This window comes from Marmota flaviventris, chromosome 4 (genome assembly GCF_047511675.1).
Source record: "Marmota flaviventris isolate mMarFla1 chromosome 4, mMarFla1.hap1, whole genome shotgun sequence".
Taxonomy (NCBI): domain Eukaryota; kingdom Metazoa; phylum Chordata; class Mammalia; order Rodentia; family Sciuridae; genus Marmota; species Marmota flaviventris.
The window spans coordinates 98645431-98669440 of record NC_092501.1 but is presented as its reverse complement, the minus strand read 5'-3'; the positions used below and the strand labels follow the sequence as shown (position 1 = coordinate 98669440).

General features: G+C 31.2%; 1 protein-coding gene across 11 annotated transcripts in view; it reads right to left on the bottom strand.

The window, feature by feature from the left end:
• The window catches only part of Mycbp2 (MYC binding protein 2), a 272185-nt gene that overhangs the window by 51699 nt on the left and 196476 nt on the right, over positions 1 to 24010 (bottom strand). For 6 of the 11 annotated variants that reach the window (XM_071611434.1, XM_071611435.1, XM_071611436.1 and 3 more), the window contains 5 exons: positions 21397 to 21621; positions 20437 to 20569; positions 16703 to 16825; positions 13632 to 13787; positions 2684 to 2785 (listed from right to left, as the gene is read on the bottom strand). In XM_071611434.1, the coding sequence (XP_071467535.1) occupies positions 2684 to 2785; positions 13632 to 13787; positions 16703 to 16825; positions 20437 to 20569; positions 21397 to 21621 (739 nt within the window). The remainder of the gene's footprint in view (positions 1 to 2683; positions 2786 to 13631; positions 13788 to 16702; positions 16826 to 20436; positions 20570 to 21396; positions 21622 to 24010) is intronic. The other 5 variants (XM_071611437.1, XM_071611443.1, XM_071611439.1 and 2 more) reach the window with 3 other exon arrangements.

The following is a 24010-nucleotide window of genomic DNA, read 5'->3' as shown; positions in this document are numbered from 1 at the left end:
AAGTAACTATTCTGAACATACTGTTCTTTGGTTTCTTGCAATGCTTTATTATTCTATCATAAATTTCCTTTATCATATATGTACTTTCTTCTTTTTCTGTGGTGCACAGCATTGAACCCAGTGCCTCATACATGTTAGGCAAATGCTCTACCACTGTGCCACATACGCAGACCTAAACATTGTTATAAGAAATAATTAAATTTGAGTGGGAATTGGTGGAAAAAAATCACACAAAAAAAAGGATTTCCAAATATTGATCCTGTCTTGGGAGAATACAAACAGATGTGACTTTGATACATGATACTCTCAAACTATTCAAAAGTAGTTTAAGAAGCTGTTGCCCATTTTATTTTATTGACCAAGTAACAGTCCAGAGCAAATTTTATAAGCAAATAAATTATTATTTGATAAGAGTTAAAAGTCAGCATAGTTTTGACCACAATTTTGAGTATGTGATATTTGGAGTATTTTTTTTTTATTATTCTAAGAGCTAGAAACTGTTCTTTATCACTACATTTATTGCAGAAGCTGCATCACATATAATGATGGATTTATACAAATAGGCAGTAAATATTTTATATTTGGTACTCTGTTCTCCAAAGTTTCAATCTGAAAAACTGAGAGTTTCTTTATTTATTAAAAAGGACACTTTAGGATTTCAAACTTAATGAGTTCCTGACTAAGATTATCTACTACCTATCTCATGTTATAGCTGACTATATAGTTGTTACATGGAACGGTGAATAATACCTATGTTACATTTAATTCTAAGGGTGGGTGCATTCACAGTGGTGGTTATTACATCATAATGCAAATAGGTTCTCTAATTGGCTAAACAACAGAAACTGCCAAATATTTAGGAACACCACTTGTTATATGTAAGCAATAAGTATACCTTATTTATATTCCTCTAGTAATGGGATAAATATTCTCAAGATCTGTAAATGATGATAGCTAAACATCTGTTGAAGTTCCAGTGTATAAAAAATAGCAAAAGTATTTCTTCCTGAGATGTATTTTTCAAATCATAGCTAAATCCTTCTAAAAACACTTCTTCAAAATATACTTCATATATTTTTTAAAAAAGAAAATGCTATGTTTATTAAGTGAGTAAGCCCAAATGCTAACTAATTTTTGTTTATATTCTTCATGTGGCTTTCAAAAGTTTTGGCTTTCAAAAGTTTAGAAATGTTACTAAGAATTGTCATGTTGTGGCTGCCCCAAAATATCAATAAATATAAGAAGATAACTAAATTTTCAGACATTTCACATTTATTGCTTAATGACTATATTTATAATAGGCAAGTTTATGTGATAATAGGAAAAATTTTTTAACCTCAAAGGAATTCTGAATAGTAATGCATAACAGAACAGAAATTTAGTGCATTCAAATTAAATTCAACTAAACATTTTAAACGTTAACTATTCACTCACTAAGTGACCTACATGATTTTTTTCATGCCCAAATCATAATCAGGTTATATGATACCATACTATTATATCCTATAATATAATATACTGCAACATAATATGAAGTACATATCAGATTCCATAATCATATAAGCTACTAGAGATAATACTATACAGATCAGGTTATATAACCTTATTTACTATGCAAAGGAGAAATATAAAACTGTTTTAGCCATTTTAAAGAAAAAAGGAAATTAGCAATTATTTGAACAACTTCTACAATGTATTTGCTATTGATGCAAAACTGTTTTTTTAAATTATCTTAAAATATGGTATTTTAAAACTTTAATCATTAAGAAAAATACTTGAGTAAACATCTATAGTATTTTAATTAATGAATTAATCAATCAATTAATTATTTCTGTGTCCTAGGGTGCTCTCTACCACTGAACTACGCCTCAGGACTATTTATTATTTTGAGACAGAGTCTTAAGTTGCCCAAGTTGGCTTTGAATTTGTGTTTCTCCTGCTTTAGCCTCCCAAGTTGCAGGGCTACTAGTGTGTACCACCATACCTGGCTTCTGTAAGTAATTTAAAGTACCAAAGGCATATTTTTAAAATGTTCTGAAATTTTGTTAATTGTCAATAGTTTAAACATTTTGAAATTGAAAATATTAAAACTAAGTCACTAAGAAACTATTAAGGAAGATTCATTTATGTCAGACAGGACAGGTAGACTTACGTGTATTTGTGTGTGCAGTGGGGGGGAATGCGTGCAACCACCCTGATAACTAAGTTAAAATAAAAAATGTTTAACTTATCAAAATGTTTCTCCTAAAAAAATTAAATGGTAAAAATAAGTTTTACATTATATGACAGTAAAATATGTTTAAAGTGTCACATAAAGTCCCTATATTTGTATAATCATGTGTTTTATGCCATTGTTTTTTTGATAATGACTTCAAATTCCTCAAATTAGAGATTTCTTTTTGTATACCTACTGCATCTTTTAAGATCTCATAAAGGTTTAAAAGTAAACAAGAATACTATTTAACCACAGATAACAAACATGCATAGCAATTAGTATAATCTATACTATAATATTGAACAGAAACATCATAAATTATCTCAAACACATAAAATTTTAAATAAAATGATAAACCTTAATTTTTTAAAAATGAAATGGGATGAAAATGAAGTGAACTGAAACTTCTTTATTGATACTTCCTTCATTCAATAAGAATGGCCCATCCATGGATGCACGTATACCCACCCTTCAGTTTGTGAGACAGAGATGAGAGAGCAGAGGCAGGCCCAGCTACACCAAAATTTTTGTAAATGCGCTCACGAGAAGCAAGGTTGCGGGATGGAGATTCTACAGTGGAAAACATTGGCAAAGAAGCAGCACAGATTCAATGGAAAAAAAAATTTAGCAGAGAACACAAGCAAAAAACAAAGCATTTTAAAATGGTCTGTAACTATAAACTGTTATTCCTAATAGTTTATATTCCTAATAGTTTATATAAAATTGAAACTAAAAACAAAGGTAAAATTAATGAATTTTGATCAATAACATGTTAACATGTCCAAAAGTGTTGACCTGAAACTTAATAAGTTAAAATGAGAATAAAAGAAAAATATACACTGTTTTAGTACCCTTAGCAATGTACAATAACTTTTAAAGTGTCATTTAGAGTAAACTCAACTTTTTGTAACTAGAAAATGAAGTGACCCAGGGACTTGATATTTGCGATCCAAAACAAAGAAAGCAGAGCATTAATGATGCATGAAGAGCTCATGTTATTTATAAGAGGAAATTTTATATTAATCAACACTGACTTCAAATGGGCACTAGAGAAAAATCCTGATTTAAAAAAATTTTAGTATTATTCTATTTAGTTAACTATTATGATTCTCCAAAGAATTAATTTTATAAAGATGGATTAAATAATGGGTTACTTCATCTATGAATGGAAGGTTCTTATTAAGTATGATCATTTAGTCCCCATCAAATGGTTTTTTAAAAACTGATGAACTTCTTTTGTGCATCAATATTATGTCTCTCTTATAGAATTGCTTCCCTTTTTTAAATTAAAAAATATAATTTTTAAAAAAGTTAACTAGTATAACTATGAAATTATGATTAAACAAAAACAGATTTTATAAAAATTAAATGTATAGAACAAGTGCTATTTCTAGTTAATTTAATTTCTTTAGTCTTTTAACAACAATCAGTTTTTAGATTTTTCACTTCAAAAAAAATGTTTCTTTTCACTCACTGAATTATACCTACGAATCCAGTTTCTCCAGGCTTTGTAACATATTGAAAGGACTTCAATACCATTTTCCATTAGTTTGTCCTTAAGCCTCTGTTATCTTATCTTACAAGTACCCTTATAATTTCTCACATTTCTTTTTATGGGTGGTTCAAATAAGAATGGTATTCTTAAGATTCAATGCTCCTCTATCTTCCTGTAAACCTGGACCTCATAGATATTAGCAAACAAGACAAGAGACTGTGTCCTGACACTGGTAGTTTGAATTCCATTCAGAATCTGCCACCTTTCCAGTTTGTTTCTTGAAGAAGAGAAATATTTCACTGTCCTAACTCATGCATTCAATGATAACTAAAGATTATTATCTATTATATACGATTTAAACAGCATAAGAATTCCTTTGCACCTGACACCTTTTGCATTTTGTTGTCATAGAAGTCATTAAAAAAAGATGCTCAAAAACATTAAAAATTTAAGGACAGCATAAGTTTCTACAATAGGCAGTAAATGGTTAAGTATAACCCACAGCTCAAATTTCTTAGAAATTATTTGCTGGAAAACTGTCTACTTAAAAAAAAACAACCATAAAAAACTAGTTTCTTGGCCCTAAAAGAGACAATATATAAATAATACCTTCAATCTGTCCAAAAGGTGCAAGTAACCAAAGGACATACATATTAAAAAATAGGTATAACTGGGGTAGGGTATAACTCAATGGTTGAGTACTTCTTTAGCATGTGTAAGACCCTGGTTTTGATCCCCAGTACTGCAAAAAAGGAAAAGAAAAAGGTATAATTAAGTATAATTATTATACCCATTTCTATCAGTGTTTCAGAGAATTTAAAATAAGGTAAAGTAATGATTATATACTTTTAGCTATGGCAACTATCTGACAGCTTTAGATGTACATAATCAATGAATCCAGTATTCTTCTTTGTGGTAAATTTATCAGGAGAAATGTGGAATTATTTGAATGGGAGAGGAGAATAAGACATGGAATAGGAATTGAAGTTTATTCATCTCATCGACTGACTGCTGGGAACCAAACCCAGGGTCTTGCACATGCTAGATGTGGGCTCTATCTCTAAGCTACACCCCCAATAGAATTAAAGCTTCTTTACATACACATTAGTATACTAAAAGAATTACAAAAGAATGAAAAGCATTCATTTCCTTTTGTGAAAGCTGAGATAGAACATTTCTGAATATAATTTGACAGGTATATATATCCTATACCTTAGAAAAAATAACTTCAAGAAAAGACAGGTATTGCAAGGGTGCAGTAGTGCACACCTATAATCCCACTAGCTCAGGAGGCTGAAACAGTTTGAGATCAGCCTCAGCAATCTGGTGAGGCCCTAAGCAAGTTAGTAACACTAGTCTCAAGATAAAAAATAAAAAAGGGCTGGGGATGTGACTCAGTGGTTAAGCACCTCTGGGTTCAATCCCCAGTACTTAAATAAATAAATAAATAAATAAATAAATAAGCAAGCAAAGACAAGATGAGACAGGTGTTGCTCTTTAAACAACAACTTCAGACACTAAAGAGCTAAAGATATTCTCAGAAATGAAAGTCCTCCTTTTCACAAATTGCTTATTAGTTACAAGGGGAAAAACCAGTAATTACACAGCAGAGAAACAGGCACTTTGGTCACATATAATTAGCATTAATAATAACCATGTCCTGCCTTAGGCAGACACCATGCTTAATAGAAAGACAGCTAAAACCTAAACCATAAACAAAAGTGCTTTTAGTATAACAATCTTTTAAAGCAGTATTTGAAGAAATTAGAAAAGGTAGATACCAGCTTACTGCCACAAAGTTGGGATAAGTGTAAACTACAGATAAAGTAGAGGGCCTCTCTTCCATTCTTATCTTTTTTTTTAAGTCTCTAACAAACACTAAGAAATACAATAGAACAGTCTCATGCTCATGATATTATGTTATTTTGCGGGTTGCAAGTATAAAATAAGAAGTTTGAAATAACTGACCTCTTGTCTTTCCCAATTTTCACAATCAATGTAAGATTAAATGAAATGTCATAGATAAAAAGAAACAACAACAACACTGGAGTAAATTAGCAGATTCTCATTTCAAGTTTTAGATTTGTACTTTAAACAAGTGATGAGAATTTCTGCCATCTCTAAAATGGAGCTGGAAGACTTAGGCCTCTTGAACACTAAAAATTTATTTCACACGATGGCTCTGACTCATTTCTTAATAGAAGGGGAGGAAAAACAATCTAATAAGAATGAGAAATCTGAATTAAAAGATAAACAGTTTTGCTAAGCCTAAGTAAAAAGATAAATTATAGTGTGGAAGTTTGAGAGAATAATAAACTGGGAGATATAGCAGACCTAATCCTTATAAATTCAATTAGGTGCCAAATCAAGACAATGCTTTAATGATGAATTTCTGATAAAATTGTATATTTAATGGTATATTTTCAAATTGTTTCTCAACAGTGACATTTTTAGTTATGAGAGTGCTAAATAAATTTTGTAATTTCTAATTATGTAACTACCACTGGAGCTAAGTTACCCAACTTAACTCATTTTTCCTCAACACCTGCTTTTGATTCTGAATTTCTAGTATTAAGTAAGCATATTATCTTTCAAAACAAAGCAGAAAAGTGGATGTCATTCTAGATTGACTCCACAACTGTGATTAGTATGTCCTGGGTACTTTATTGCCTAAACATTTCTACACTTGGTTCCTCCTTCCACAATTAACCCTACTTAGCTTCTCTCTGGACTCCCTACCACCAATATTCTCCCTTTCCTCTGTCTTTTTCATAATATTTTCAGTTATATTGTGTGTATATGCTGGCGGGGACAGACAGATTGGGGGTTGAATCCAGAGACTCATGTATATTAGGCAAGCCCTCTACAACTTAGCTGTATCTATGGCCCTTCATAAATTATTTGAAAAATTTTGTGATAGGCCCTCATTAAGTTGCCAAGCTAGGCTCAAACTTCTGAAAATTCTTCTACCTCAGCTTCCCAAGTAAAGTGTTGCAGGCATACAACACCATATCTGACTATTTTTAGTTAAACTTTAAAAATATAAAATCGATTGTAACCCTCTCTTTAATACCCTACAAAACTATTTCCTCTATCTGCTCCCTGCACTCATTCAGAATACTTACAAAAAAAAGTCTAAACCACTAAGTATGGTGCATAACACATAATCTGGCCCATGCTCTCTAGTGTAAGATATTGCCTCTACACAATTGAATAAGGCCTCTTATTAGTCTATTTAGCCAATTTCTCCTCTCTCCACCCTCTAAAAACTGGAATGTGCCAGGGTTTGGTCTTTAGGCCTTTTTTCTTTTCTACCCCTATCTCCTTTGCAGCTGCTTTCATTCACCCATATAGTTTTAATTGTTACCTATACACAAGCAACTCTCAAATTATTCTGTTATAAGTCAGTGGGATACCAACTTATACGCCTTACGCAGACATTTCCTCTAATTTCAGAGTAATATATAAATCTCAATTTGGTATCTCCAAAGGATTTATTAGTAACCTCAAACTCAATGCATCTGAAATACATTTATATGCTAACATGATTACAGTAATGCTTATCCCTGTATCCATGTTCCTTTGCAGAATTTCTAACCAAAATATGAAGTCTAAGAGTTTATTTCTGTACCCACAAATGTAAGCTAGCCATGTGTCTTGCTTTAAACGAACAGAAATGGCAGATGTAATGTATCAGTTTCAACATTAAGCCTGAAAAGATTGTGCATATTTTTATTTTCTCAGAATTCTATAACAAACCCAGAGTAGCCTGCTGAATCATGGGACATTTGACTCAATCACTTCTTTACCTCAGGCAATGGTCTGTCATCTTCCCAAAACAAAGATGTCTAGCTGTCCTATTGTTGACTATAGATGCATGAAGAAATTCAGCACCAAGACCAGAAGAACTATACAACTGAACCCAGCCTAATCTGCCAACCTACAGAACTGTGAGCCAAATAAAGAGTGCTTTATTTGGTTAAACTGTTAAGTTCTGGGGTATGTTATGCAAGAATAGCTTACCAGCATGATGTCCAAAATTAAGCTGTTATTCCCGCCCAAAACCTGGTTCTCCTGCAGCCCTTGCCTAAGCAAAAACCTTAAATTTACCCTTTACAATTTTCTTCTCATTGCTTGTTCATTGTAAGCAAACTTGAGGATTCCTCTTCAAAATAAATCCAACATTCCATGGTTTACTAACATCTCCTTGGCTACACTATGGTAAAGTCACCATGAATTCTGTGCCAAACTCTCTCAAACTGGCCTCTTTGAACAGCCAGTGCTCAAAACAGTGCTTGGAATATATGGGTGACACATAATAAATACTTGTTGAGAAATCACTGATTGAGGAGCAAAATAACCTGGGTAAAGGCTTTCATAAAATAGGGAAGATGGTTCTGCTGCGTGAAAAAAAATTTAGGCCCAGGACTAAAATGATAACAATTTGTAGGGGTGCTAGAGATGTTACAGCCAAAACTAAAACTAAATACATTGTTCATTATAACAGATGCTGTAAGTTCAAGTGTAAAAAAAAAAATGAATTTGAATATTTAAATAAAGTTGACCTGATTTCCTGAAATCTTTGTTGAAAATCATAATTTTTCTTTAGTTACAGAAAAAGATCTTGGCTGGTACTGTCACAAAGCTGGTTAGAAGCAGAACTAGAGTAAACTAGACAGAACTATAGAGATTAAACACAGGCCTCCTTTCTAAGTCAAGAGCTCCAGCCACACACTTTCATTGCAGGCAAACAAACAAGGAAAGATTATAATCCAGGACAAAAATTATCTAACTACTACGAAAAAAACCTGACTTTCATTCTGACATTTTAATAGCCTAATTAAATTAAGAATTAATCTCTAATCAAGTTATGCTGTAAAAATAGACCAAAAACTATCTAGAAAACCTCATTTATCCCTTTTTAAATTCCTACCTGCTCAGATCCTTGGCCCATTTGTTGATTGAATTATTTGTTTTTTCGATGCTTAGCTTTTTGAGTTCTTTATATATCCTACAGATTAGCGAACTGATGTGTGAGGGGTAAAAATTTGCTCCCAGGATATGGACTCTCTGTTCACCTCACAGACTGTTTCTTCTGCTGAGAAGAAACTTTTAGTTTGATTCCATCCCATTTGTTGATTTTTGGCTTTAATTCTTGTGCTATAGGAGTCTTATTAAGGAAGTTGGGGCCTAATCCCACTTGATGAAGATTAGGGCCTACTTTTTCTTCAGTTAGACACAGAGTCTCTGGTCTAATTCCTAGGTCCTTGATCCATTTTGAGTTAAGTTTTGTGCATGGTGAGAGATAGGAGTTTAATTTTGTTTTGTTGCATATGGATTTCCAGTTTTCCCAGCACCATTTGTTGAAAATGCTATATTTTCTACAGTGCATGTTTTTGGCACCTTTGTCTAATATAAGATAATTGAAATTTTGTGGGTTAGTCTCTGTGTCCTCTATTCTCTACCATTGGTCTACCCGTCTGTTTTGGTGCCAATACCATGCTGTTTTTGTTACTACTGCTCTCACTCTAGTCAGAATGGCAGCTATTATGAAGACAAACAATAAGTGTTGGCGAGGATGTGGGGAAAAGGGTACACTCATACATTGCTGTTGGGACTGCAAATTGGTGCAACCAATATGGAAAGCAGAATAGAGATTCCTTAGAAATCTGGGAATGGAATCACCATTTGACCCAGGTATCCCTCTCCTCAGACTATATCTAAAGGACTTAAAAATAGCATACTACAGGGACACAGCCACATCAATGTTTATAGCAGCACAATTCACAATAGCTAAACTGTGGAGCCAACCTAGATGCCCTTCAGTGGAAGAATGGATAAAAAAAAATGTGGCACATATATATACAATGGAATTTTACTCAGCAATAAAAGAGAACAAAATCATGGCATTTGCAGGTAAATGGATGGCACTAGAGAAGATAATGCTAAGTGAAGTTAGCCAATCTCCAAAAAAAAACAAATGCCGAATGTTTTCTCTGATATAAGGAGACTGATCCATAGTAGGGTAGGGAGGGGGAGCATGGGAGGAACAGATGGATTATAAATAGGAAAGAGGGGTGGGAGGGGAAGGGAGGAGGCAGGGAATTAGCAAGGATGGTGGAATGTGATGGACATCATTATCCAAAGTACAAGTATGAAGACACGAATTGGGTATCAACCTACTTTATATACAAACAGAGATATGAAAAATTGTGGTATATATGTGTAATAAGAATTGTAATGCAAAAAAAAAGTACATGTATAAAGACATGAATTGGTGTGAACACACTTTATATACAAAGATATGAAAAACTGTTCTCTATATATATGTAATAAGAATTATAATGCATTCTGCTGTCGTGTATTTAAAAAAATAAAATCAATTAAATAAAAGTAAATTCCTACCTGTGCCTCATTCCACAACTGAGAACAGCCTGCCATCTCTTTGACTGTGACATTTCCTATTTCTTCCTTGGAGCATGAGAGGTAGTAAGTGTAGTATCAGCAGGTAATGTTTATTGGATACCTTATATTATAGGTGAGTTAAAAGGGGCTCAAATGGGTCAGGTAATTTTAAAGCTAATGAGTAGCTGGAGGAGAAACTTGAGCTGAAAATCTTTCCATGATATATTTCTACAAGATTAGTGAACCAGTGGTGCTTTAGAATGTCAGTAATTCTCAAATGTAAATAAATATCCATGCAGGTAACCAAATGGACATTTCCCCCTCATTTAACTTTTTTTGGGGGGAGTACCATTTAAGAATATAACATGTAAGTATAATAGAAAAAAATCTTGTTGGAAGATAACTTACAATATCTGGATTTGAAAGAACTATATATTTTAGCATATGTTGTATTTATTTGTTTAAAATCTCTGGAAGAATTGTAATTGTCTTAAGCTGTGTTTACCAATTTTTTTTCTACCAGAAAAATGAAAACAAACTATTTAGCCTCCTAAAAGGCATGTAGTAAATGATAATGTAATAATGATAAAATAATAGATTCCAAAGACTAGCTTAAAAAAAAAAACCACTTTAGGGATAAAAACCCAGAGAGTAACTAAAAATAATGCTTATAGAAATACTTAAGTTAATATGTGCTTCTCTGTAGAATTTTTCTAGTTAATTGGAAATTTGAGCTACAACACTAAGGAAATCTTTTTTCCTTTTAAACTATCAAAAGAAGAAAAATAATTAATTGGAAAAAAGCCAATACTCTAAGATGTTAGAACTAAACAAATTCAAGTTATGTATATTAAAGAACAGATTTTATACTATTTACCTAGGCATGAATGAATATTTAAAACACAGCCTTTCTGGTTAATAGAATTGGCCTCAATTTCTGGCATTACCATTTTACTATGTATTTTCTAGGGAAAATCATTTATCTTCACTAATCCTTTGTCTTCACTATAAAATGGAGAGAAGAAATATGATCACAAATGAGGATGTGTTAAAATGTTTAAATATAGTGTTTAAAGTACATAGTGGTGACTAGTACTATAAGCAAAATTTAGTAAATACAGTCATCTACATATAATGTTTCATTTTAGCATCACAAAATATAAGACAAAATGACCCTCATTTTACTAATTAGTATGGGGAAGTTCAGTATGCATAGAACTTCCTCTATAGCCAGGGTGAAATGCTGGCAGGATGCACAACAATGAAATCTGAAAAGAATGTTTCATTCAGGGAATCTTATCAGTAAGCACCCAGCCCCAGGAACATTTCCTAATATGATGTAAAAAACAATTCTATAATATTTTTGAAATATTAAAACTATTGTTCATATTCTATTCTTTTTTAGTTATGCTAAATGGATTAAGACTTTTGTTATCTGTAATTTGGAAGTCAAACTTTAGTGATACTTTGTTGAGAATAAGAGGTTGTGAAAAAAATCTAAATACCTCCCACTGTTTGAGTACAGAATAGTGATGATTCAAAACAATGGTAATTAAGATTTATCCATAGGGCTGGGGATGTGGCTCAAGCGGTAGCGCGCTCGCCTGGCATGCGTGCGGCCCAGGTTCGATCCTCAGCACCACATACAAACAAAGATGTTGTGTCCGCCGAAAACTAAAAAATAAATATTAAAATTATCTCTCTCTCTTTCTTTAAAAAAAAAAAAAAAAGATTTATCCAGGACATGATTTCAAATTTGTTCTGAGATGGTGATAAAGGACCCGGTGGTATTAATAACACTCATAACACTATATGCATAAAATTATATTGACACATTGTCACTCAGAAAATTGTTGTCTAGAGAAATCTAATTTTATTACAGTATTTACATTGTGTTCTAAAATATTTTATCAATTAAATTTAGTAAAATAAAAATAGCAATTTGAGCTAGAACTGAATGTTTTTGTCAATACCTGCAATGATCCTTTAGGTGGAACTAAGGGGTCCTAATGCCTTAGTTCTTTTGTCTGCTGCTGATGTGACATCATTATTAGGGCAATCTCTTTTAAAACTGAATGTGAAAATGAATGAATCTGAATTTCCTAATATGAAGTTTAAGCCTGACTGATGGTAATGTTTTTCCTTTTTTTTTTTTAAACACCCCCCGACCCCCACCTGTCTTTACCTTTAAAACTTCCTACAACCTGGGTACATCTAAATGCAAACAGTCTGTTGCTCCATAAAATTAATAAGCTAAGTCTTCACATTTTTCTTTCATTCTGAAATAATGCTTATCACAGAAAAAAAATACTATTTCACAAGGCGACACTAGTTTGTTTCCTTGATATTTTCTTTTAAGAGACATTCAAGTAAATGTTATACATGAATAGACATGGTAATAAGCTAGAAATTGGTAGCACTTATACGTTCAAATTAACTACATGAATTAATCATGCCTATGTACAAGATAAACTCAACAAAGTTTACAATCTTATAAACTCTTTACCTTGGGTAAATAATATAACAACAAACAGCATTATTGCTAACTAGGTAATACACAGATTTAAAAACAAAATTAGCCAGCATTTTCTTAACTAACTCTAATTAACAGTAACTACAGTCTTTTTATAGAAAAATAACTTAGATTTAAGTGTGAATGTATTTTACCAAAACAAAAAGGTCATGCATTTGGATACAAACAACGGATATATAAACTGAGACTTTCATAAGCTATCTTGTTCAGTTAATGTTATTACATAGCCAACATGAGAACTGAATGCCTAAAAGAATGTATTATTGTGATACTACAAAGACTTTTGAGATGGGTATGTGGAAGGCTCAGGAGGTACTTAAGAGAAAGAATCTTCAGTTAAGTTTAATTTGTTTGGGTCTATTTTCCAAACCAATGTGAGTTACTGTCATGGATAAAGGGGTAGAGCAATCCTAGATGGTAGAACTGAAATAAAACAATCGGATAGAAATAACAACAAAAGAAATGACAATTTGAGAAAATCTGGGAATCTACTTTTTTCATAGATACCAATCAAATTTACTTAAAAGAAACAAACAGGCCCAAACAAGTATATTTTTCCACTCATCAGTATAATGAAATAAGCTTATTCTTTTGGGGCATATCTCAAAGTAATAAAAATTCAATGTAATGAAAGTTATCCCTATCACTGATGCTTACCATAGTCATGCATGTTAAAAAAGAAAACTTGAAATAAAAAATGTTTCTCTTAACATGTTTTATAGTACATATTTACTTATACCAGATTAGAATATAAAGTATAATAGTCATTTGTTAATAACTACACTTCATTAAAAGTGTGACTAAAAACCAATGTTTTAGCTGCAGAACATCTTAGAACAGCTTAAATACTTCAAAAATATGAGGGGATAACAACCTAATTATATAAAATAAGTCAGGTGAGTTGATAATTAATTTAACTAATAAACAACTCAGAACTAAGCTTCAGAAATGCTTGATGAGGCAAGTAAGACTGACAGACTTACTCTGAAGCTGAGGCTGCTGGAAGGAAAGGGGCTGTCCGAACACAAATGGACTGTGGACTAGGGAAGAGGGAGGTTTTGCAGCTTGATCAAAGATGGAAGGAGCTGGGAGATTGGGCCGTGACTGAATGGAATTCAATATGGCACTCAGTTGGTCACCTGCAGGGGGCAAAACAGTCAAAACTACAACTTGTTATCCATTAACATCCAAAATGGCAAAGTAAATGGTGCTTTACAACATGTAGATAAATTAAACACTAAATAAAACTGTGCCAATTGAAAAAAGTATGGAAGTTGGTGATAATTATCCTCAAATTGGGGATCACTTTTGCATGCTATTTATTTATTTATTTTTTTAAACCGAAGCATTCCACAAATCCTAAATAGCAACCCACCTACAAAAAAAGAAATCCACTTAAATTCATATGTAATATTTTCCATGATTTATGGGAAAATGAAGAATCTATGAATCTATAAGAAGTTGCTTTGACATTAAACGTACATAAAAGATCTAAGTACTGTAAATGATGTCTTTTCCATGGTGCCCAATAATGACTAACACCACCCTGCCTCATCTGTAATACATTTCATGCCAAAAATAAGCACAGTATGATAAGACTTTTTTTTTTAAAGATGTAGGACTGAAGGGATAAAATATATTATTAACTCAGCAATATAACATAATTTTAAATCTATAAATCAATATTTTAAGTTGTTACTTAAAATTTTATTTTTTTTACAGCAAGACCTCTTTTGCTTGAATAGATAATATAAAAATCTGAAAATTCTATAAGACAAACATGAATATGAACTACCTAATTTGAATAGTGCATCAAATATGAATTCTGACTTTTTCCTTATAATTAAATACAAAGGATATTAATAGAAAATATTTCAAAGAAAACAATATAATAACCTTATTTGTGAGAGGAAGTGTATTAAATAGTTTAGATGATGAAGAGGAGAGAAAAAGCCCTATATTCAGGCTAGTTGATGTGAATTCCAAAACCATCTTTCCAGTCATTTTCCAAATATAAATGTTTTATAAATGAAAATTTCAAATGAAGCAGCAAGAAGTAACAGATTTATGGAAAGAACCATGTACATAAGCTATACATTTTTATTTTTTTAATAAATAAACGTTACTGATTACAGACAGGATTGTAAAGTATTATAAAGAATTTTGTACAATACTAACATAAACACTTTTGCAAACAATTCCTTGATCTCAGTATAGATAGCTAAAGAAAATGAGAGGTTCTGTTAAAAAATATTTAATTAAATTTAAGTTTTCTTAATGCTTCTTTATTCCATTTGAATATTTAAAAAGCCTACTAAATGCATGCCATTTTTGAACAATATTCACAAAATCACATTTTTTTTAAAAAAGTACTTTAATTTCTAGTTAATAACAAATGTTCTCAGCAACATCTATCTCTTAAAAATTGTTATGATGTTTTAATCATATTTTGAAAACTGACAAATGATAATTTGAAGACTGATTTATTATGATAGCCATAGTATAATTACTGAGACATTTTATTTTTTGTTTTTTCAAAGAATAAACTTTTAAAAAATTCTTATTTGTTATACATGACAGTAGAATGTATTTTGACATGTTATATATTTATGGATTGACCGAGACATTTTAAAGGCTGAAAACATAAATATGAATTAAACTCGGCTTTAAAACAATTATAGAAGTATAGTACAATAAGTAAAAACTAAGATTTTAATTTAAGAATTGATAATAGTAGAAATGCACATGAAAACACCACCAACCATTTACCCTACAATGAAGATCTGCCTTAAGTTAACAGAAAGCAGAGCTACTGAAAGTAAGCAAGCAGACAGTAACCAAGCCTACTGGACAGAATGAAACAAGAGTCAAAAATAAATATTATAGCTGGGTGGCTGAGGCAGGAGGATCACAAGTTCAAAGCCAGCCTCAGCAAAAGTGAGGCACTAATAAGCAACTCAGTGAGATCCTGTCTCTAAATAAAACACAAAATAGGGCTGGGAATGTGGCTCAGTGGTCAAGTGCCCTTGAGTTCAATCCCTGGTACCTGGCCCCCAACCCCCCAAAATAGAAATCTTGTGGCTAAGTTTTCTTCCTAAAAATACTTTGTAGAAAATAATTGATACCCAATAGAAAGTTGTTTTATTTTACATTAATTATCTCTTATACCTTGATATAATTCTGCATTTCTTATTTCATTTTTTCAATTGCTTTGAGAATCAAGTATGATCACACCATATTTATTTCTTGAAATCAAGTCCTGCAAATTACTTTAAATAAACTTTTAAATTAAAATTATTTCTACATGGGCTATCTTCTCTTACCCATCTCCCAACTGTAAGTTATCTGCTGACAATATAGTAGATTTTGAAGGCCTTAGGAAAAAAACTAGAGACTGTCTGAATTTACCAAATTCAAAAGTAATTTTACATAAATTTCAATTATAAATTGTTCCAAAATTGTTGTTTAAACTATGATGCTGGTCTCTTCAAGTAATGCATCCAAAACAGTTATATATATTTTACATGCAATGGTTTAGGGTTTTTGTTTTCATTTTATACCTTTCTTATTAAGCACGCCAAACTCAATCATTACATTTCATAAGTTTTTAACTTAATAAGACAAACATATCAGACATTCAAAACCACACATATCTAATGAGGCTTGTGATTATTACTTAAGGGTAACATTCTGACTTTAAATTTATCATTTAAGAAAGTTTTCTGTTGCTCGTTATCATTATTCTCCAATATAGGTGCATGAAAAAGTTATTTTACTAGATGTGGCGACACATAAGTTTTGGTTCATAAATTCAAAATATATGCCTTTAAAACAAATAAATAAGAACTCCCTTAAACTTGATCTGAAATTCATAAAAATAATATTATGAAAAAAAAAACACCTTTGTAAAAACTTTTTGAGTGTTACGTCTCCTAAGAGTAAATTCTATTTAAGAAAAATATAGGGTGCACAGGATAAAATAAATGGGTAAAAAGTAACAATACAAAGCCCTTTGAAATTAGATTAAATAAAAGACTCACTTTCAGACACCTACCTTTATTATTTCCAAGTCCATAATCAAATCCCTGGGCACTGCAACTTGCCCCTTTATTAAAACCTTGCATTGAGAAAGGGCTTGGAGGAGGAGTTTGAGAATTTTGATCCAGAAGAACTTGTTCTACAATAAAAGCCACAGCTATAACATTAGTTTCTTATGTGCAATGTCCTGTTCATACAACAAAGAGAGAACATTCTAAGAAAGATTTTATGAAGATTCAATTTAAAAATAACTTCACATTTAGATTTGATAAGTCTAAATTTCTATCAGGTCTGCCTAACACTGGCAAAACACATAGTTAAATATTTGCTTTCATTTAGCAAATACACAGTAAAATTTAGAAATGAGATATATGCTCTTAAGGAGACAATTTACATTCATTGTGGTGGGAAACATCATTGAATGAATACTAATATTTCTGCATAGTGAAGTTTTCTAATTTTAAACAATTTATACAAAGGCATTTCAAAAAACAAAAGTGGACACCTTATAAACTAGAAATCAAAATCATTTTGTATAGAAGTACTCAAAAAAATCTTCAAAATGTCTAAGAAGAATACAGTACTAAGAATAATTTTAATTGTAAAATATTTTAAATCATGAATGTGAAAATTATAATTTTTAACTTATTTTTACTTATTATAAAAAGATATATCCCTAAGTGAAAGAAGGAGCAAGAAGGCTACAAAATTAATCTAATATAACATCCTGAAGTCAACAAATGTGTCCTAATTCTTAATTTAAGAAAGAAATGTTCTTTTGTATAACCCTGAGGGTCTCCTTCCATTTCCATGCAATTTCCCTTTTCTCTCCCTTTCCCTCCCACCTCTCATCTCTGTTTAATGTTAATCTTCTTCTCATGCTCTTCGTCCCTACTCTGTTCTTAGTTACTCTCCTTATATCAAAGAAGACATTTGGCATTTGTTTTTTAGGGATTGGCTAGCTTCACTTAGCATAATCTGCTCTAGTGCCATCCATTTCCCTGCAAATTCTATGATTTTGTCATTTTTTAATGCAGAGTAATACTCCATTGTGTATAAATGCCACATTTTTTTAATCCATTCGTCTATTGAAGGGCATCTGTATATGGGCTAAAAATGGGAGTTCATAACCCACTTGAAGCAAAGTGTGAAAGATGATATATCAAGAACTATGTAATGTTTTGAACAACCAACAATAAAAAAAAAGTGAAAAAAAAAAAAAGAAAGAAAGAAATGGCAAATATTTCATTTAGTTTACAAATGGTAAAATGCAATCTATACAACAGTTCAGTCAATTTCCTATAAATAATCAAGTGGCTCTAAGATGCTGAAATAATACAAAAAATATCTAAAATGTTAAAAAGCCATATTAATGACAGCTAAAAAAAGGGCAAAATAAAATCTGTGAAACAAAAGTTAATAGGAGAAAAAGAAATTTATCTCATTGGCAATATTTTTCAGTATAACACATTTCAGCAGTGGAATTCTTTCTTTCTTTCTTTTTTTTTGGTGTGTGTGTGTTTACATGTGCGTGTATGTTTCCTGAAAAACACCCAGAAACAGTAATCTAATTTTTATCCACCTCTAAACCTTAGTTTAGTGTAACTTAGTGTAATGCTCTAGCACCCACAGTGAAGTCTGTTTTTATCACAGCAATATATTTGCTTACAAGCTTTATCTATTGATATTGAAGGTTAATAAAGAATTTTTACAAAGAGAAATGCTTTTGTTTTACTCTCATTTCTTCATAAAAATAAGGATGGTGCCCAATCCTCTCCCTTCTGTATTAAACCCAGTTACATATTAATACCAATGAGCAGACTATCTGGAATCCACATCAACTAATTCTAGTGGTTTTTTTTTAAGTTGCTAACATCGTATTACATCTTATCAGCCATGTTTGGTACTAAAATATTAAGACTTAGATTATGACCAAGTACAAGTGTGCGTATTTATCTATTTAGATATATACCAAAAGAGTAAAGGATGATTCATTGATAACACACAATACTTTCTCTTAGAGTGCAATATGTACCTCACCAGAAATGATATTGAATTTAAGCATTTTATCTTAGAAGAATCTTCTACCACCTAAGTTTATGAGAACCAATTTCCCATGTTAAACTTGTTACTTATCATGAAGGGCATTTTACATTTTAACAATAAACTATAGGCATACAATTTCCTACTTTATGTGTTATTTTATTATTTAGTATTCATATCAAGTTTATGAGATCATGACTTAGGAGGTTATTCTATAAATGAGAAAACTAAGGTACAGAGATACTGGGTTAGACAACTAAAAAGTTGAGCTAGAATCAGTACCTCGGCAGATCAGTTTCAGAGTCCCTCTTACACATTGTGCTATATTAGCAGTTAAAACATTTACAACCACATCATCTTTGATTAAAAAGTGTTTATTTGGTAAAAATAAGAGAAAAAATTAGGTTTTCAAATGATGTTCAATGTGTGGTGTGGTATAATGAGTGTAGAACTTAAAAAACGAATGATGATTCTGGGTCAAGGTTTATATCTGTCATGTAACCAGCTGTATAATCAGTAATTTTTTTTTCCAAAATATTTTTATTAGTTATTGATGGACCTTTATTTATAGTTTGTATGTGGTACTGAGAATCGAACCCAGGGCCTCACATATCCTAGGCAAGTGCTCTATCACTGAGCCCCAGCCCCAGCCCCAAATCATAGTAATTTTAAAATCTGTGAGCTTTGCTTTCCTTATCTATAAATTGAAGATTATATTACCTACCTCAAAGGCTCATTGTAATGGAAAAAAGGGAGATTATATATATGTACTCTACCATTCATGCAAATGTCAAAACTTTTTTGAATCTATTTATATTCATGGCCATATTACCTCCTGGATAATGAGTATTATGAATATGGGGTGTTTCTTATATATTTATTTTAATATTGTAACTATTATTTTTATAATTCAACCTACACCTATGAACTTTGTAAGCAACTAGTTAGTATCAAGACTGTTTAAAAACTAGGAATAAAAGATAAAAACCTTGTGCCTGTCCACAAGGGACTCACAATCTGGGCATGAGAAAATAAAAATTAACTTCATTATGATATCATCAATTGTGTTCTAGGGGTAAATACAGTTGTTGAGGAACTTAGAAGGAATTCTTAACACTGTAAGGATCAGTTAAAGCTTCTTATGGGTAAAGACACTAGGTGAATTGTGAAGAATTAATTTTTGCCACCAGGAGAATAAAGAGAGAGACAAAAAGGAAAATCTTACTGAGACCACTATCGAAAAAATAAAGCTGAAAGTCGAAATTCTAGCAGTGAAATAGGAAACTCCTATGCATTTATTCAATGCTCCACTCCTGAAATAAATTCAATCAAATGAAGTTACCTGGGAGAAGTACTGTGACTGGTGGTTTGAAAACTGCACTTCTAGTTTATAGTAAAAAGGATAAAATGTCCAGACATGGACTTACACACACACACAAAAAACGAGGCATACAAATTCATATTAAATAAAATAAAAGCACATATTTATAAAGATGGATTCATATATTTCCAATTTTCCTTTTTCATGGATAATCATTTAGTAATGTACTTAACAAATTTAATAACTACAATATTTTTAAGCCTCTAGTTCTGCTTTTACTTAAAAAATAAACACAAAAGCCTCTTTAAGACAAAGAAATGCAATAAACATTAAACATATGTATTTCAAAGGGTAATCAAAATAATCACAAATTTAAGCCAACTTGCCATCTTCATGCCGGAGGTACTGGTTTCCGCCTCTGTCTCTAGCTAAGGACCATGCCTCTCCTTCATCACTCTCACAGAACTCTACCATGCTGTTCTTATCCAGCTGCACCCATGTACCTTCAGAATTGGTTACCTGGTACATAACAAAAAGCATGATTGATTGGCTTGATTCTTTCAGATAACTCAGGCTGAAAACCAGTAAAAAACTTAAGTGTTCCAAAACATTTCTACCATGAAATTAGTTTCTGAAATTAAGACCACAGCCTGAGGTAAGAGAGAAATCAATAAAAAGTTCTTTAAATGACTATTTATCGAAGGCTTTGGTTAAAATAATATTTTCTAAAGCACAAAGATAAATGCCTAAATAATTATTACCCAGAACATGTGACTTTTAACATCTAAAATGTCCCAACACAGTATACTTGCTATTATTTAGGTTGATAGTACCATAGTACAAGTTGAAAATGACCCTGATACTGAGAAATAGCATGACACACTACATCTTCAAGCTTATTGGCTCAGGCAAATGCCACAGTGGACTAAAAAATAATTTTATTTGCTCAGGACTTCAGTGAGACCTATGAATGGGAACAAAGAAATGAATCCTTTTGTATATGATCACCTCTCCATGCTGATTCACATAAAATATTGTAAGTGCTTATAATCTATAACAGTACATACAGTACATATGCAATAATAAGAAGATATATGCAAATATCACATTTATATAAGCAATACAAATCATGTATTATAAATGTTATTTTCATAAAATAATTATGAGAATTATTAGAAAAGAAGCAAAGAAAAATTATGTTAGTATTTCTAATACAAGTAAAGTCAAGAACATTAACAGTCAAAAACCCAGAATGAAAATGGAAACCATTGGGAAAAAGAGATGCTTGGTTTGTATTACATTGAAAATGAATATCTTAGAAGTCATGAAGCTACAAGAATCCATACCTCTCCCACTGCTTTGACTTTGTTTCCCAGAACTAACATTCCAATTGGGATACCTCTAAGGTTAGGGCAGCTTCTGATGTTGTGACCTGAAGGTCCCGTCTTCACTACCTTGTACATGCCTGGCCCTCCTCGCAAGAACGGCATATCTTGTTCTTGCATTGTTGCTTCCTGCGGGCAGCAGGTGTTCATGTCTTTGAAAAAGTCATCAGTATTAGTTTTAGGTTCCTGAAAAGTTGAATAAGAAAAAAAAAGTGAACAAAATACAATCTATTATCATTTTGAAATCCTCATAATCCTTACTTTCATAGCAAACCTACAATCCCACCAATTAAGAAAGAGAATATCTAGAGGTAAATGAAGTATTAGTCAATACCACTATTAAAGAATCTTTCAATAAATTTCAAAAGAAAAAATATGGGAGAACAACTGAACCTTTGGCTTTTCCCACCACATTTGAGAAATACAGTACTGTAGTTCTTAATTTTCCGCTTATCTTTTATATGAAACATTTAAAAGGAGTAGTCAAAATAATTTATTATGCAAACCACACTGAAGAGCTTTAAATTCTTATTACAATGCTATATGTTGTTTGGTTGGGCAAAAAAGTCTAAATATTCATTTCTTCCCACTTTGTAATAATTATTTATAAATTGAGAAAATGATATGAAGACTCTGGAGTCATCTAATAAACAGTGATAACAATAATAAAAATATATACAAAATATAATAGCCACATTTTAGTATTTTCTAGTTAAAAATGAAATAAGTTTAGGATTTTAGCAACTTACATTTTCTTAATGTAACTATATATGAAAATGTCTTTTTAGATTTGTTAGATCATTACTATGAAGTGCTATATTAATGGTAGTAATAGGAAACAATTATATTTTGTGGAAAGATTAGCATTATGGATGCATTCTACGTAAATAAAAGGAATTTGAATTATGTTTATGAAAAGAGTCAATTCTAAGATCAAAGAACCAAACTTGTTCTATATTTTCTGTTGAATCTGAATGTTGTGATGAATTGTTTCCCTGTAACATAATAAACAGAAATATTAACCTTGATATTTCCTCTTCTTCTCATCTAAATGTAAATAAAAATGCCCCACTAGAATTTCTTCCCTTGCCATTACTCCTTTGAAACTGCACTTTTAAATACACTAAAATGGATTCTAAGAATTATAGTCAAATAGGGTAAAAGATAAACATAATGGGATGCTCATAAAAAATAGTTTAAAAATTAATATTTAATAATCTTATGAACAATATTTTTAAATGAACACTATACAAGTAAGATTTTACTTAATAGTTCTATCCTTAAGTCTCATAATAGCAAATGTGTGTATATATCGATATACATAGTAGAACATTAAAAATAAAATTCTGAGGCTAAATATATAGATTCAAGAATTCTTGTATACTCTCTTAGTTCAATATATGATTGGTCAGGAAAAATTTAAACCTACTATTAACTTTTACTAAATACTTTGTAAATCTCATTCTAATGACAAAAAAATTTACTTATATGAATATATACTATGGATAATTTATATATTACTATAATTATCATACTGTATGTATCAATATGCTTTAGTTACATATTGCCAAATTAATGGAAATGGGATTTTTAATTCCTTATAAAGCAGACCAGACTTGCAACTAAAAATAAGCTTAAAATGTACATTTTATATAGCCCTCCTTGTGTGAGTATACACAACTATATTAATACAAGGAGAACACTCAAAATAAAATTGAAGTTTAAGATCTAAACCTTGAAATAGTGCTACTATATTCACAAGGTTTTTGGAAAACATTTAAAAATTTGTATTTATGAATGATCAGTTTTAGTGAAAAACAATGCAATTTCATAGGTAGAAGAGGCAAGTTTTCATCCTACTTACAACTGATTTTTAAAAATTATATGACAACAAAAAAATGAAAGCAAATATGAATAAATTCAGCAAAAAAGTTTAATTGGTATTCAATGATATTCTTAGAGCATTTAATTACTTCCAATAGTAATTCCAACTTCTGGTCATTCAGGTTAACACAGGGAGATAAATGTTAGCAAAGCTAACAATAATAGTGAATTAGTCAATGAAAGGCAATATATAAGAACATTTATTATAATAGTCAATATTTTATCAAATACTTAATGAAGCTACTTAAATAAATATAAAACAAAGCTAATCCATTTCTTTTCTATCAAACAGCATAAAAAAGAACTGACAGACATAAAATCATGTAACTGTGCCTGTCGCCTGTCCTTCTCCAACAATCCTAAAATCACATTTTATTCAATACAGAAATTTGAGATTCAGCACTAGGATATTAAACTGATGAATGTCAATACGAATTTTCCCCTTCCATTCCCTTCCAGTTCTTGGATGAATATTCAAAAGGGCAACATGAAAGGGTAGGCAGCAGAAAAATGGAAGGACCATAAGGTCATGGCACTACCAGCTAAATTAGTTAGTTCTATAAAAGTAAACTTGGAGGTAACTGTTGGTGAAGTCAGTCATGAAACTGTAAACATAGCAACTCTGAAGTCATAAGGAAATGTCACTTTCACTAATAGTACATCTTTTGATGAAAATAGAGGGAAAACTCAA